At 47.6% G+C, this 17,412-nt stretch overlaps 2 protein-coding genes across 2 annotated transcripts in view; one reads left to right on the top strand and one right to left on the bottom strand.

Moving 5' to 3' along the window:
• Positions 1-17,412, top strand: part of LOC123747274 (innexin inx2) — a 42,253-nt gene that overhangs the window by 8,732 nt on the left and 16,109 nt on the right. The gene's annotated exons all lie outside the window — the stretch shown is intronic.
• Positions 7,101-8,078, bottom strand: LOC138359976 (uncharacterized). Its single transcript, XM_069319854.1, has one exon. The coding sequence runs from the start codon at positions 8,076-8,078 to the stop codon at positions 7,101-7,103; it is 978 nt and encodes a 325-aa protein (XP_069175955.1).

The following is a 17,412-nucleotide window of genomic DNA, read 5'->3' on the forward strand; positions in this document are numbered from 1 at the left end:
TCACCTTTCATAGTCTTTATAGAACCAGTCAGGCATCTTACACTACTTGAACCACCTCATAGACTCAAATATTTTTATCTGGAATGGAGGCGAGAGGAATATTTTATTATATATGATTGAAGTGTACAGGTAGGTGATAGGGCATAACGAAGGAGAGGTTAGTAAGGAATTAAATATATTTCAACACAAAGTTAACATAAAATCGTATATATATATGTTTGGCTTACCTGTAGTGTGGAGCGAGGTGGCGAGGAGTCTCGTAGTGGCCTTCACTTGCGTTGTGGCCGTCGCTTTATCAAACATTGACCTTTTTTTCTTCAGAATTTGAATAGTTTCTTTATCGCGGCGTGCGTACACACCCATCATGCAAGGGGATGGCCTGGTCACCTCATGCAAGGGGGTGGCCTGGTCACCTCATGCAAGGGGGTGGCCAGGTCACCTCATGCAAGGGGGGTGACCAGGTCACCTCATGCAAGGGGGTGGCCAGGTCACCTCATGCAAGGGGGTGGCCTGGTCACATCATGCAAGGGGGTGGCCTGGTCACCTCATGCAAGGGGGTGGCCAGGTCACCTCATGCAAGGGGGTGGCCTGGTCACCTCATGCAAGGGGGTGGCCTGGTCACCTCATGCAAGGGAACTCAAATATTCATTTGAGTTCACCAGACATGAGGTGTGTTCACCTCATGTCAACTTCTCGTATAATTAAGCATTATGGTTGTAGTGTTACCTCACGGATAATTAACACCAGGACGGGTTGGAGCGGAACCCAGCGCGGCTTCGATGTCACTCAGCGGGAAGATGTTGTCAGCTCGCCCTGGCTGCCGCCTCGCCTGACTAAGCGGGAGGTTTCACTTGCCTGCGAGAGACGTCTTACTTTCCCACGCCACACTGGCAATTGAACCCGTGGATTACGCCAGGCGTCTTGATCTGTTTGAACATGCCCTCGCCTCTGAAGTATGAGAGTTAAATAGATCGGTTGTTCCTTTGTCTAGCTTACCTTTTTGTCGGGCCTCAATAGCCTCTCGGAGACTCATTGAGCGGCGAGACTCCTTCCCTCCGACCACCGCCGGGGCTCTCTCAGGCCCCTCCTCATTCTTCTGTGGTGCACCAAAACGAGTTTTTGAGCCTCTGTGAAATCTCATCCCGAACGTCTTGGGGCATCCAAGACCTGCAGATGCTAACGTGTCCCACTTCCCTGGCTGACACTGGCTTAACCTTCGTACTGAAACACGTATAATGTTCATAATAAGTTATTAGTGGCAAAATCATATCAGCCAAATTATTGTACATTTTTGTTATATATATATTTTTGAAGAACGCTAGAGAGAAAGAACTTGGATAACAGGAAAACTGAAGGGCAGAGGAAGGAGTCGGAGCGGATGTGTTGCGGGAGCCAGGGACTGTGACCTGATCCGTCAGGGACCCGGCCAGACACCAGGGACAATATATGTGCGCCTCGCCAATGTGTTGGAGGACATTAATAGGTGGTTGAGCGCCATCTTGTAGCGTTGGTCGCACATGGGAAAGTGCGTCGCTCTAAGTCACCAGAGACGATCAAGAAGATGTGTGTGTGTGTGTGTGGATTTACTATTTGTAAATAAGGGTTGGACATGTATATGAGTGGGATTGGGTGGTTATAAATAGGAGCTGCCTCGTATGGGCCAATAGGCCTTCTGCAGTTGCCTTTGTTCTTATGTTCTTATTTGTACCTGCAGGATCGCGATCTTAACTCTTGGACTCCGCCTTTCTAACCGTTGGTACAGACTTATATTTTTTCTGTATGATATATAAATTAGCAGCCGTACCTATTTACCTTCTAGGGGGTAAAAGAGGCATTAAGTGAAAGGAACCAATTATGAGAAAATCCTTGCAGCAACACAGCCAATCTACCAGTTAGCTACGAGATTGGCTACCAACTGGTAGCCAATCCAAGTTTTACACTTGTATATGTGAGTCGTGGATTGGCTACCAGGTGGATGCCTTCAGACTCCTGGTGGATCCTTGAGGATCCCAGGTTATGCAATTAACATGTCGTGGTCTATGGGTTAAGGCGCGCGTCTGGGGTTATCCAGGACGCTGGTTCGATCCCTCTGTCCTGCTCCAGAGTTTCTCCTAGATATATCATGTCACTGTAATTTCATTGTTCATCTGCCGGGAATCGAACCCAAACCATTGGACTGCGACTTCCAGGCGCTGTCCACTCGGCCGCGAGGATGTATGTGTGTAGAATGAAGTATGTGTAGTAGAATGAAGATCTTCATTCTAGAATTCTTCACAGTCTCCGTGGTGTAGTGGTAAGACACTCGCCTGGCGTTCCGCGAGCGCTATGTCATGGGTTCGTATCCTGGCCGGGGAGGATTTACTGGGCGCAAATCCTTAACTGTAGCCTCTGTTTAACGCAACAGTAAAATGTGTACTTGGATGAAAAAACGATTCTTCGCGGCAGGGGATCGTATTCCAGGGACTTGCCCGAAACGCTACGCGTACTAGTGGCTGTACAAGAATGTAACAACTCTTGTATATATCTCAAAAAAAAAAAAAAAAAAAAAAAAAAAGAATGGCGGGCACGAACCATGGATGCAGTGAGCGAGCATTTCCTCTCTGGATCGTCACACTAAGGCGCTGCATATATAAAGCAAACTTGCACAAACGCACAAGTCGAATGTATCAATAAATATCCTTTGCACTCCAATTACTAACAACCACTTTTATATATTATATTTACTGTTTAGGTCTGTATTGACCTTCACGTCAATGTCTCTCTTCGTGAATTCAAACCGCATGTCACTTTCCTTTTTCAAGTCTAAAAGTTCCCATTTGGTCTACATTATGTCTTCACAACACTTGCCTCAATACCTAGACTCCTAGAGTATATTACCTTGTTCTATCCATCTTAAAGTCAGTTTATAACATGATTCTTTAAGACTCGTCTGGTTATGTTGGTGCTGACGAGCCACAAGGGCTAGAGGGCCTAGCCTGAGGCACACCAGGGGGACAGGTGTAAGACATGAGCCAGGCAGGGATGGCTGGTGAAGCACCAGGGAGAAGAGAGGCACTGATACCCACCAGAGACCAGGCAAGATTGTTATCATGAGAAAGCGTTAAGCACTCGGAGGGCATTAGGATAGGGAGGTGGGAAACGAGGGTGGAGTGGAGGGGAACGATGCCTAAGCACTTGGACCATTGGGGATCGAACGCTCACCTTGCAAGAAGAGAAGCCGTCACTTTACTAAGTGGCTGGCCTATATCAAGGAGTTTTTCTTTATTTCCGCACTTCAAAAGTTCAGCAACATGTACAAATAGCGCAGTTTGGCAGTACTTTTTATTTGTCTATTTAACTGAATTATTAGTATTAGGGATGAACACTTTTCGTGAAACATGGCTTTGGCTGCGACTACCAGTCGTATATTGTGGGTGGATGGTTCACTGTGGGTGGATGGTTCACTGTGGGTGGATGGTTCACTGTGGGTGGATGGTTCACTGTGGGTGGATGGTTCACTGCCTCCTATCGTTATTTCCACTCTTCAAAAATCTTTGTTATTTTAATTATTTACTTGCATATTTATTTGGCGGGAATTAGAGTTGGCCAATCTTTGCGAAGTACAACCTGAGCTGCTGCATCTGCACTCTATTTTCTTCCGTAGTGTTGATCCCAACCTCCCTAGCATATGGATAGCCTAATGCAGTGAGCGTGTTATCCCTTCTTCATCCCTGGTAGTGTCTGTGTCTGGTAACATCTGTGTACCAAGTGTTTGATGCGTTACAGAAGGCTGTGTCTTCACGAACCTCACCGAGGACCCACGGATAGAAAACGGGACATTACGTCAATTTTGCGAGCCGCTATGTATGTTTAGTGCATCATTGACGCTCGGGATTGTCACGTCAAAATACGGGATGTCATGTTTGGTGGTGGTGGCAGGCCAGCATGCTCATAGTTACGTCACGTGTTCACTCTCCGGGTAGTTTGTGTGCAAAATCGTTTCCGTATATCCCTACACGACTACTGGGAGACAGGCCTGGACTCTGAGAGCTCTTGGACTCGTGGAGAGTTCTCGAGGGTGAGTTTGTAGTCACAAAGTTGATGCTATCAGTGGTGAAGGTCTGGCATTGATGGGCTTCAACTCCCTCGTCCGTGTCACTATGGAACGGGTTGGTGCAGTCATCTTAGGAAGGATGGAACCAGCTCCGAAGACGGAATCTTTGTATCGTTAAGATGGAAGCCATAACAAGAGGAATATTAATAAGGTTATAAATATATCATCAATCCTTAATTCTTATGTTGTTATGATGCTCTTGTTATTGGACTTGAACTCTTCCTCGGCGTTCCTTAGCCCAACCATTTGGACTGGACGAAAAATCGACGGTCTTGCTTCTTGCAGGTCAACGTTCAATCTCCGACCGTCCAAGTGGGTGGCTACCATTCTTTTCTTCCTACCTATCTCAAATCTTTTTCCTCATATCCATTCCATGGGCTATATAGTCGCCTTAATGGCTTAGCACTGTGCACGGGAGACATCTCCCGTCACGCAGGGTGCAGTTGCACCTCCACAGATCTCCAGTATCAGCTCTTGATAATGGTAATGGCTCAAAAGGGCCTCCACTTACGGGCTATTCATGCCCGTGCCACCATTTGGGTGGCTTAATCTTCATCAATCAATCTTAGCACTGTGTTTAGCCTAATTTATTATATATAACATTGACATTCCTTCAGCTGGTGGCTTCAGGCTGATGAGTAAACACAGTTTTGTTTTCCTTTAAGAGCACAAACACCACTAGTTGTGCTTGGCTCCCCGCAAGCAGCGTCCTGGCGGGAAAAGCAGAGTATTGTCTCACACATTTAGGTTACCTGGCGATGATTTCGGGGCTTACCGTCCCCGCGGCCCGGTCCTCGACCAGGCCTCCTACAGCATTGTTACCCACGGTGCCAGTCACGCTGCTTCGCCACTCCAGACCTAACTCTACTCTCTCGCCCCATGATTCTTACCGTTCGAATAGTTATATATTATACTTGTTCCTCTGTCCCGCTGTGTATCGCAGTCGTGAGTCCCGGACTTACCTGCCGAGGCTGTAGCCAGGTGCTGGCCAGACGCCACGAGGCTGTAGCCAGGTGCTGGCCAGACGCCACGAGGCTGTAGCCAGGTGCTGGCCAGACGCCACGAGGCTGTGGCCAGGTGCTGGCCAGACGCCACGAGGCTGTAGCCAGGTGCTGGCCAGACGCCACGAGGCTGTAGCCAGGTGCTGGCCAGACGCCACGAGGCTGTAGCCAGGTGCTGGCCAGACGCCACGAGGCTGTAGCCAGGTGCTGGCCAGACGCCACGAGGCTGTGGCCAGGTGCTGGCCAGACGCCACGAGGCTGTGGCCAGGTGCTGGCCAGACGCCACGAGGCTGTAGCCAGGTGCTGGCCAGACGCCACGAGGCTGTGGCCAGGTGCTGGCCAGACGCCACGAGGCTGTAGCCAGGTGCTGGCCAGACGCCACGTGGCTGTAGCCAGGTGCTGGCCAGACGCCACGAGGCTGTGGCCAGGTGCTGGCCAGACGCCACGAGGCTGTGGCCAGGTGCTGGCCAGACGCCACGAGCCATACAACAGCTACGACAGTGTTCGTGACACTTCGTGCTCCGTACGTGAACCAATCGCCCCGAGGAGAACACTTTTACTCTGTGCTGTAACCTCCGAGGCCGACCCTCGCTCGCTCTCACAACATATAATTTGTTGCAACATTTTTTAAATCATTGTAGAACACTGAAGAAATATCATAGCGTACCATATTGTATAGAATACAATAGTGTGTGTGACAGTCTGTTGTATAAGGTGAGTAGACATAATACACCAGAGTGTGGCTGTGTGTACATAATACACCAGTGTGTGATTGTGTGTACATAATACACCAGTGTGTGACTGTGTGTACATAATACACCATAGTGTGACTGTGTACAGTAGGGGGGAAGAGGGGCAGGCCACGGGAGTGAAGAGGCACGTTGTTAGACTGAGTGTGATGAGACACTTTTGGGGGACATGTGTGTGTGTGTAGTGGACGGGTCTTGGGGACATGTGTGTGTGTAGTGGACGGGTCTTGAACAAGTTTCCTAAACCATTACCCACAGGAGCCCCAAACACAGGTGCCGTGGGCTCTCCCCAAGCACAAGGAGCACACTTCTGAGCGGTAACCCACAGCTCAGAAGCACTGTAGAGTACTGCAGGCATCTGGCAGCTATGTCGCCTTCCTGACGACATGTAAGACCATTCGTCATCTTTCTGCACTTGACAACATTGCAGTGCGACTTGCAGTTGCTGATGACACAGTTCCGTATGTGGCGCTGACAAGACTGCAAAAACTCTTTGCTTTGTGAAGCTTACGGTAGACATTGGCTGTGTGACTGACAATGTTGTTGTTGATGAAGATGGTGTTGGCGCCAAGTAAAGCATGCCGGTGTAGCGTTCCTCCATCAGCGCATCATTGTGTCACTTTGGTAAGATGAACTTAGCCATTTATTTCTCCTGGCGAGAAGACACCCTGTGTCCCCTTCCACGGCCCGCCCGCTGGCCGGAAGGGGACACGAAGGGTTCTCGCAGGTTAATTACTCCTCCCCGACTCTAGCCTTGGTGACCAGTTATTATGCCGGATATCAGGTTGACTACTATAGGCTGTGGGAGCAGCCGGCCTCACATGTGGGGTACCGAGTGCTGCCGACGGGTCATCTTACCCAGTCAACAAATTGAACCCATCACAGCCACACTCAGACCCTGTGACCCCTCTCAGACCCTCACACTCAGACCCTCCCACAGCCACACTCAGACCCTGTGACCCCTCTCACCCTTAGACCCTCCCACATCATCGCTTCCCAACACTGAAATCGCCCACTCTTCATAAACATAATTCACATAAGCATAAACATTTGTCCTATACCTTCAAATGCCGAGAAACTGACGTCAGAGAACTCTCCCTGATATCATTTGTCTTTTATTAAGAAGCTCGTGTGCACACAGGAGTGTGCTGCTTCCCTATTTTATATACTAGCTAGCACTAGCAAGCCTTAGGTAGATCAAGAGAATATATTTTAATATTCAGGAGTGCGTGAAATAGTTACAAAGTTCAGAGTATTTCATGGTATTTGTCCTAGTAGAAGGGCACTGGCCAGTGTAGTCAAGAGGCTTGGAGACGTGTTGCTTGCTTGGAGTCGTGTTGCTTGCTTGGAGTCGTGTTGCTTGCTTGGAGTCGTGTTGCTTGCTTGGAGACGTGTTGCTTGCTTGGAGACGTGTTGCTTGCTTGGAGACGTGTTGCTTGCTTGGAGTCGTGTTGCTTGCTTGGAGACGTGTTGCTTGCTTGGAGTCGTGTTGCTTGCTTGGAGACGTGCTGCTTGCTCGGAGACGTGTTGCTTGCTTGGAGTCGTGTTGCTTGCTTGGAGTCGTGTTGCTTGCTTGGAGACGTGCTGCTTGCTTGGAGACGTGTTGCTTGCTTGGAGACGTGTTGCTTGCTTGGAGTCGTGTTGCTTGCTTGGAGACGTGCTGCTTGCTTGGAGACGTGCTGCTTGCTTGGAGACGTGCTGCTTGCTTGGAGACGTGTTGCTTGCATGGAGTCGTGTTGCTTGCTCGGAGACGTGTTGCTTGCTCGGAGACGTGTTGCCAGCTGGGAGACGTGTTGCCAGCTGGGAGACGTGTTGCCAGCTGAGAGACGTGTTGCCAGCTGGGAGACGTGTTGCCAGCTGGGAGACGTGTTGCCAGCTGGGAGACGTGTTGCCAGCTGGGAGACGTGTTGCCAGCTGAGAGACGTGTTGCCAGCTGGGAGACGTGTTGCCAGCTGGGAGACGTGTTGCCAGCTGGGAGACGTGTTGCCAGCTGGGAGACGTGTTGCCAGCTGAGAGACGTGTTGCCAGCTGGGAGACGTGTTGCCAGCTGGGAGACGTGTTGCCAGCTGGGAGACGTGTTGCCAGCTGAGAGACGTGTTGCCAGCTGGGAGACGTGTTGCCAGCTGAGAGACGTGTTGCCAGCTGGGAGACGTGTTGCCAGCTGAGAGACGTGTTGCCTGCAGCCTCAAGGACGCCCGAGCCACGAGCATCCACAGCCTGTACTGGCATCAACATCATGACGCAACACTCCTCCACACCATATCTAAAACACAATTTTATTTCTTAGTATCGTTGGGTTAGGTTCGGTTAGCTTCGATTAGCTTAAGTTAGATTAATTTAGGTTAGGTTGAGGTGGGTTAGGTTAGGATAGGTTAAGTTAGGGTTGAGTTATTACGTTTATAGAGAAGCGATGATGTAGAGGTGTACAGAACACACAGAAATCACAATAGCGTGACGCATCAAATGAACAAATAAAGGCAGTCGATAAAGGCAGCGTCTGGGATGATCTCGGACGTAGGTTCGAATCCTCGTCACGGCCCTTGTGGATTTGTTCGTTCAGAGGTGTACAGACTTGGTTCAGGGACCCTGCAAGAGTGAAGTCAGGGCGGGGTGGCAACCAGAGATGGACTCCTGGCGGTGTTGATGGTGGCCATGCGCGCCCCTGGCCGCCTCCCCTGGCTGCCTCCCCTGGCTGCCTCCCCTGGCCGCCGCCCCTGGCCGCCTCCCCTGGCCGCCGCCCCTGGCCGCCGCCCCTGGCCGCCTCCCCTGGCCGCCGCCCCTGGCCACCTCCCCTGTGACGTGGGACATGAGGATGGTTTGTCCATTTGCGTGTGCGAGCTGACACCTGCTTAGTGATTTAACACCAGCCCAGCCATACTGTCACGGTTCGTTGGCCCTGATCCGGGTTTAGTCATTACTGATTTAGTTTCTGATTTTGGATTTATCTAAAAGGTTTTAGATTACTGATTTCTGATTTTAGATTTATCGCAACATATATATATATATATATATATATATATATATATATATATATATATATATATATATATATATATATATATATATATATATATATACATATATATATATATATATATATATATATACATATATATATATATATATATATATATATATATATATATATATATATATATGTATATATATATATATATATATATATATATATATATATATATATATATATATATATATATATATATATATATATATATATATATAACAATCAGTCTTTCCTGAAGGCATATATTAGTGAATGTGACGGAAAAGGTGAGAATGATTCTAGCACGAATTTTCTCTATTTTCCCTATATTTTTCTTCACTTGAGAAGGAAGTTGAAACAGTAACTCTCCAAAGTTCATTATTACAGCTTTATTTGGCCTGGAGTTAAGAGTTGTTCCTTGTTAACATTGTCAAAGGCAGAGAAGGATTTTTTTTCGAGGATGTGGTGAATAGAATAAGGTGAAGCATCTCACTAATAGATCTACTGTATCTTGCTACTCTCCTGTATGTTGTATGTTCCGTGGACTGCTTGGTTTGCCTTGTGTATAATGCCTCTGTCACACACAACATACCTGTACACCACTCAGAGGGGAGTGGTGCGTCCAGGCACTCGAGACCTCGAGGCTAGCACGGGTGTAGGAGGTAGCCCCAGACCCCGAGACTATCATGGGTGTAGGAGGTAGCCCCAGACCTCGAGACTATCATGGGTGTAGGAGGTAGCCCCAGACCTCGAGACTAGCACGGGTGTAGGAGGTAGCCCCAGACCCCGAGACTATCACGGGTGTAGGAGGTAGCCCCAGACCTCGAGACTAGCACGGGTGTAGGAGGTAGCCCCAGACCTCGAGACTAGCACGGGTGTAGGTGGTAGCCCCAGACCTCGAGACTATCATGGGTGTAGGTGGTAGCCCCAGACCTCGAGACTAGCACGTAGTATAAAGATTGTAAAAGAAGAAGTTCATATTGTATTTCTGGCTACACGATCAAGACATTGTTAGCATGCCTGGGCCAGATGGTGATGAGGGCCTTGCGTTCCTCGAGTCCGAGTGACGGAGTGCGCCGCTGAGGGCCTCGTATTCAAGTGTTAAGAAAGGAACATTGCATGTAGGCCTTATTTTACAGACATAGCTCACGTGTCAAACTATTGGGATGTTAACCAGGCACAGGGAAGGTTACCAATGTTAGCGCCACCAGACCCAGGGAAGGTTACCAATGTTAGCGCCACCAGACCCAGGGAAGGTTACCAATGTTAGCACCAACAGACCCAGGGAAGATTACCAATGTTAGCACCACCAGACCCAGGGAAGGTTACCAATGTTAGCGCCACCAGACCCAGGGAAGGTTACCAATGCTAACACCACCAGACCCAGGGAAGGTTACCAATGTTAGCACCAACAGACCCAGGGAAGGTTACCAATTTTAATTTTTATTTTGCCCCGGGGGGGGGGGGCGAGTTTATTGGGCAGCGCCACTCATCCTGTGAGTGGACACACCGCCAAACCAGCATGTACAACACTCCTAAACTAGAAGATTAACATCTGTCAACCCTTAAAATCTTACGTTATCTGGTGGGTGTCTAATGGGGGAATCTTTTAAGAACAGTATCTATATTCGACGACCCAATCGACAATGTTGTGGAACGACTTATCCAAGATATATTGTTGACTGGAGAGTGTTCGCTGGCATATCAACCTCCTTCTGTACCTAACTAAACCTAATCTAATATAACCTCCGGACAAGTTGTTCCACAACGTTGTCGCTTCGATCGTCGACTTCCTGTGGCGTCACCTGCCACTTAGTTTCGTCAATTACCTTGTAACACTTATGTATATGTAATTTATATTGTATTTTTTTAAATAAAGATAAAAAAAAAAAAATGTCGTTGGGATAAAAATGTTTTTCATGTTCTACATTCAGCACCAACATTATAGTGAGTAAATATATCATATTTCTTCATTACTTATGTAATGCTAGGAAGCTTTGGGTAATTAGTTTAATATTTATGTAGCCAAATTTGATCCGTCAGAGCAGACCTTGACTTTTCTTCCTGAGATAGTCTTCAATCCATTTCAAAAGTCTTCTCCCTGACACCGAAGCCTACAAGCTCACCTAGGAGAGCAATTCCTTGTGCCATGTTAAAGACTTATAGATGCCCAACTTGAACTGGATGGTAGAACGACGGTCTCACTTCATGCAGGTCGGCGTTCAATGTCTAAATGGTTGGGCACCATTCCATCCCTGGCGTCCCATCCCCATTCCTTATCCTGATTCCTTCCCAGTGCTATATAGTCGTAATGGCTTAGCACTCTCCTGATAGTTCCCTTCCTTTCCTCGGAAGTCTACAAACAAGGCGTACTTGGCTATACCTTAACCTGTCGACCTGTGATGATTCCGAGGATTAACGTCCCCGCAGCCCGGTCTCTGACCAGGCCTCTGGTTGGTCGTCTTGTCAACCAGGCTGTTCGACGCGGCTGCTAGTGTAGTCCTTAAGATCTCTGTTAATCCCTTCCCCCAGACTACCTAGTAGGCCTTTAATTACCAAGATCTCAACGTCTGCGACGCATGGGGTGGCGGACTAGGGCTGTAATAGAAACGTGTTGTTGAAAGGTGTTAGAGGCAAGTAGTGTTGGTAGGGTTGAACTGTGATATTAGTGGTGGCATGGTAATGGAGCCTGGCAGTGTGGCGGAGACAGGCCACTCTTCCCCTGCATCAAGGGCTTGCCAGACGCCCTACATGCCGTTCAACCATCGTACGATAATATCTACTTGGGAAGCCATCAATTGGTACAGAATGAGTCAATGTATTGAAGATATATTATGACAATGGACTTAACATTGATGTCACAAAAAGAATAAAAGATGGGATGTTTATTCATTGCGCCCACTTACTCCACTCTCCACTCCAGTGCGCTACAACCAAAACAAGAGTAGAAGCTCGCCTAGAGGCAGCACCTCTCCCCCCCCCCCAACCCCACCGACGCCCCACCCTAACGCAGTGGTGCCACCTGTTCCAAAGAAATCGTGTCTAGCGTCGTATATATACTTAAACTGAATGCCAATTGAAATGTTTCTTGTTGTAACTGTAACAAAAATAATCATATTAGGATAAAACTTCATTAATATTTTCTCACAATCGGATGAGAACGTGTACAAATGTAAATAACGGCATCCACCAGATGACTGCTGGGGTGAGCGGTCGTATACGAACCCAACCAAAGAACCGTCACTCTCTTTGCCGCTTATGAGCAAATACGTCTACAGTGTCGTCAAGTGCTTTATTTATACCCACTCTTACACGCACACAGTTATAGAAAATAAGAGATATTAAATTTAAATGTGTTATTTCATCTAAAGGACCGCCTGCTGGAGCCCCCAGAAGTATCTTTAACTTGGGAGGTTAACTCAGATGTGCCCAGGCGACACTCCTGCAGCAGGGTTGGTGTCCACGTAGACGGGTGGTGGACAGAAGGGTCGCTGGTGTGGAGCTGGCTAAGGTGTGTGTGTATATGTGTGTGTGTGTGGGCTTGGCCAGCCGCGGGCAACTCATTGAGAGAATTGCTCCGTCCGTTCCTCCCTTCCTCTCTCCCTCCCACCCTCTCTTCCCTCCCACCCTCTCTTCCCTCCCACCCTCTCTTCCCTCCCACGTCCTCCCTTCCACCATCCCTCCTCTTCCCTCCCAGCCCCAGTCGTCCACCGTGGCCTCAGGGCCTCCTGCGCGCGCCTGGGAACTTGGAAACAGAGTTCTCTTGTCTTAGCCTTGAATGTGTGAGAGGAGCGACCCTTGTACTCACCTTGTTTAATTTACGTGTTGCAGCCCTTGTACTGGCCCTGTTGCACGCTATCATTCCTTCTTCTAACATATTACATTTCGTTAATAATTACCACAGAAATATTACCTAGTAACAATATATTAGACTATAACCTAGCAGTGATAAATGTCATTGTAGGCAGCCATTATGAAGGAAGAAAAAAATAGTTTTATTTTCTTCTGATTATATCTTGGGTGAGTTAACCCTAGTCATAACCAGAGGCATTTAAGTATAAGGAAACTTGGGTAACTTGGAGGGTTAAAATATTAGTGGTATTGGCATCTGTGAGGAAGGCTGCTCGCACCACCCGCATCCACCCACCCTCAGCCCCCTCCCTCCCTCACCCTTCACACCCTGCTCTCCCCACCACCACCCTCTTCTTCCCCCCTCCACCCACCGCTCCTTCACCACACCAACTCCTGATCTCCATGACTTCACCTCACCAACTCCTCATCTCTACCCGCGTGTAGCTGGAAGACACCTGCCGTTGTCACCAGCTGACCCACTGACACCAACAATCTCCACTCTCAGCAAGTTATAGAGATTGCTTGTTCCCATCTTGGGTCGACCAGGTAGTTCAGCTTATCATCCCTTGGTGGACTACTAAGGGATGATATTTATCTACATGTTTACTGTAGAAAACATGAAAACATCTTCAAATATTAGAGATTTTAAAGTTTACTTCACAATGCGACCTTATGGCGTTCTTAGGCCTAGAGCCCGGACGATGCGATCAGCCTGGACTTGACTGACTTCAGTGTCGTGCCATCGAAAGACGAATTTATTGATAGGGAGTTCTGCCCGCACAAAATCACTGTACAGAGTCAATGGGCAGTGTTAGCGGGAGGCGGCGGGGTGTGGCAGCTAGCGGGTGACTGCAGTGGTACAGCAATTAGCTCAGCTCTCCACCACAACTTCCCGCCGCCCTCCCCCTGCTACTGTTGCCCACATACACCCCATACTCTCAAGCCAACATTAACAAAACGGGGATTCAGCAGATCACGTTAGATTTTCACTGTTGCTTTCTGGCGATGCTCTGAATGGTAGGAGTTATGGCGAGGGATGAGTTATGGCGAGGGATGGGATGCTTGTCAACCCCCGTTACCCTGGGGACGAGTGACCAGCCTCCCCCGCCAGCCCTCACCATCACCACCTCCCGCCTACCATCGTTATCTCCCTAATTCTCCGCCACCAGTCCAGATTTGCAGCTTTGTCACTGACCGGACACGCTAATTAAGGAGATAAAAATTAATGATCGCACTATTTTGTATGTTAAAAGTACCTTTGTAATCATGAAAGCTGTTGCTTATTAGAACAGACGAGTTAGAATTAAGTCAAATGCAGGAGGCATGTTGGTGGATGAGCCGCAGCTGCAGGAGGCATGTTGGTGGATGAGCTGCAGCTGCAGGAGGCATGTTGGTGGATGAGCTGCAGCTGCAGGAGGCATGTTGGTGGATGATCCGCAGCTGCAGGAGGCATGTTGGTGGATGATCCGCAGCTGCAGGAGGCATGTTGGTGGATGAGCTGCAGCTGCAGAAGGCATGTTGGTGGATGAGCTGCAGCTGCAGGAGGCATGTTGGTGGATGAGCTGCAGCTGCAGGAGGCATGTTGGTGGATGAGCTGCAGCTGCAGGAGGCATGTTGGTGGATGAGCTGCAGCTGCAGGAGGCATGTTGGTGGATGAGCTGCAGCTGCAGGAGGCATGTTGGTGGATGAGCTGCAGCTGGAGGAGGCATGTTGGTGGATGAGCTGCAGCTGGAGAAGGCATGTTGGTGGATGAGCTGCAGCTGCAGGAGGCATGTTGGTGGATGAGCTGCAGCTCGTCTGTACCCAACCATTCATGCTATGAAGCCTCTGATTGAGGCTGTCCACTGATTGCGTCTGACGTATTGATAAACAACTCTACGCAATTCCAATTTTTCCGAACAAGTGTTTATCTCTATATTGTTTAATCTTAACTATTCCACTATGATCTCATTCAAGAACTGTTTATATTCACCTAATGAGCCCCCTGTATCATGTCTACACTTCAGTTATGCCGCCAATGACCGATTAATTAGCTGGTAGTTAAGTAATTTTGTACTTTACGCCATTCTAGGAAATATAAATTTAGTTTCCTTAGTAGTCATCCTTCTGCAATGTTTCAGAAAACATTTCCGTCCGCTCATTACCAAAGTTAGTTTTGTGCAATTAAAAGTTACAACAAAAAATATTAAACATTGTTTTTTTGGTTTCGGCTTCCGGCCAATCTGTGACCTTCCACACTGGGACTTTATTTTTTGTTATTTCTGGCACCGCAGCTAGTGGTTTCTGACCCATGGTAGGCAGGGGCCAGATTCACGAAAGCACTTACGCAAGCACTTACGAACCTGTACATCTTTTCTCAATCTTTGGCGGCTTTGTTTCCAATTATTAAACAGTTAATGAGCTCCGAAGCACCAGGAGGCTGTTTATAACAATAACAACAGTTGAATGGGAAGTTTTCACGCTTGTAAACTGTTTAATAAATGTAACCAAAGCCGTCAAAGATTGAGGAAAGATGTACACGTTCGTAAGTGCTTGCGTAAGTGCTTTCGTGAATCTGGCCCCAGGTCTTGTTGTTTAAACCATTCTTAAAAGATGAATGGTGCCCGCCTATGTGACGCATATGGCAGAGGCTTCTGTCAGTCCAGTCCATTTGCACGTTTCAGTCGTAATTTTGACTAAAGTTACAATGGAGGACTACTTGGTGACAATGATGTTTATGACGATAATTCTGGTGCTGTTAAGTTTGCTTGCATCACAAGGGTTGCCGCTACGACCCACACAACATTCTTGCCATCATTACCGGTCCTACGACCACAGCTGTTGCAACTGCTACAGCTGCATCGCCTGTTAGTACTACCATTTCCGCTACTACCATCACCTCTTCGGAGCTATCACCTCTGTTGCCACTACCAGTACTACCACCACTGCCACCAGTACTACCGCCACCACATCACTACAATGCATTATCTCTGAATGAGCATTGTTAACTCTCTGTACACAGGTGAACAAAGTATCGCGGAAACACAACATTGTTTCCTCTATCTACAGGTGCACATAAAGTGAACAACAATGTTCACTGCACTTGAGTTCAGCATCACAATGAACGACTTTCTTTGTTTCTCAGTTAAACAGAAGGACGTAATTATCAAAACAAGGTACCAAGCCTGGAAGATTGTAGCGCTTTAAGAGTTAAAACAAAAGTTTAACCCCAAGATTCTTCACTCGTAAGTCTGAAGAATGTTTCCGCGCTCTAGTCAGGCTTATTTTGGGGAAACTTTGTAAAACGTGTAGTATCAGTCTCCAGATGACACGAGGACAGCAGTGTGAAGGGAAAGCTCCCTTTCACTACCCCCTCTCTCTACCTCCTCCCATCCCCCCACCTCTTCTCTACCTCACTTTACCTGACCTCCAGGTTACCCCCCCACCCGGTCCATAGCTACCTCCAGCCTCCTCAATCACTGCTGCCATATCTCCTATCTGGCAGTCCATTACCAGTAGCAATTCAGTAAATCATGAGTGACCAGCGCATAGTCGTCCCGCAAATACCCTATTTAAGAACAGGTAAAACCTGGGTGCACCTACGAAGTGCATGGTACGATGGCGGGAAGGAGTGTGTCTGGGAGAAGATGGCAACGGGCGCGGGAATTTATCCCTGCTTGTCCTACCTTTTGTCTACAGCCCAATAAACACCTGGGCTGGGAGCGAAGCAGAGGATAACGAGCCTTACTTACCCATGCCCAATAGATCAGTTTCCCTAATCTCGCGAACATTACTGAGGTGCCATGTCGAGATACGAGACCAATAAATCTCATTTTGTATGCACACGTTCTGACTTTGTCGTTCCTCTGGCTCTGCCTCTCGTATTTCCCTCAATAAATTCCTATAGATTGACATATTCAAATAATGTGCTATAAATGGAAATTACTTCATAAATTTATGAAAGAGCTTTGTGGTCGACGGCTGTGTCCCTTAAAGGCAGGAAAGGGTTTAGGTTTACCCAGTGGGCGAGGCCCTCAGTCCTCTGGACCAGCAGTGGAAACCCAAGATGAAAACTACTTTACGATTGATCAGCTAAATCAAGTTCTTTTATAGAGCATTACATTAAAGTGCGGGTGTGTGTACATGAGTACACAAGAGCCACTGTCACTGACTGGGGCCACAGCATACACCTACTGTGTGCTTTTATGACTCACAACATATATGCTTAGATAAAGTTAGATAAATTGTGTGTAGTTATAGAGAATTTTAACGTATAGCATTTATTCTCAAATTTTCATAATGATCTCGGAAACATGGCAGATTTGATGTAATGGTCTGTTGCTGTCTAAATTTCCATGTTATCTTTTGTAAATTAGCATCCTGCTGCAATTACAGCGAGACGTTATCATTGAGGAATGTTCCGCTATGTGCGACTAAAGAGTTTTTTGCCATTCCTTTAATGTTTATTAATTTAAGGACAGGACAACAGTTGTATCTGGAAATGGTGGTTTCTTTTTCATTGCATAATTTGGTTATCGAGGAACGTGTCTCAATAAATAGATAGATTGATTGTTAATGTTTCATAAAGTCTCCAGGATGTGCTCGCCCCAACATCCACCTCCAACTACCGCTTCAAGATAAAACTGGATAGTTTTCTTCAAGAAAAGCCTGACCAACTGTTCTGAAGTGGATATGTGGGCTTGCGGGCCGCTCCAAGCAACAGCCTACTGGACC

The sequence above is a fragment of the Procambarus clarkii genome, chromosome 94, assembly GCF_040958095.1.
Source record: "Procambarus clarkii isolate CNS0578487 chromosome 94, FALCON_Pclarkii_2.0, whole genome shotgun sequence".
Lineage (NCBI taxonomy): Eukaryota > Metazoa > Arthropoda > Malacostraca > Decapoda > Cambaridae > Procambarus > Procambarus clarkii.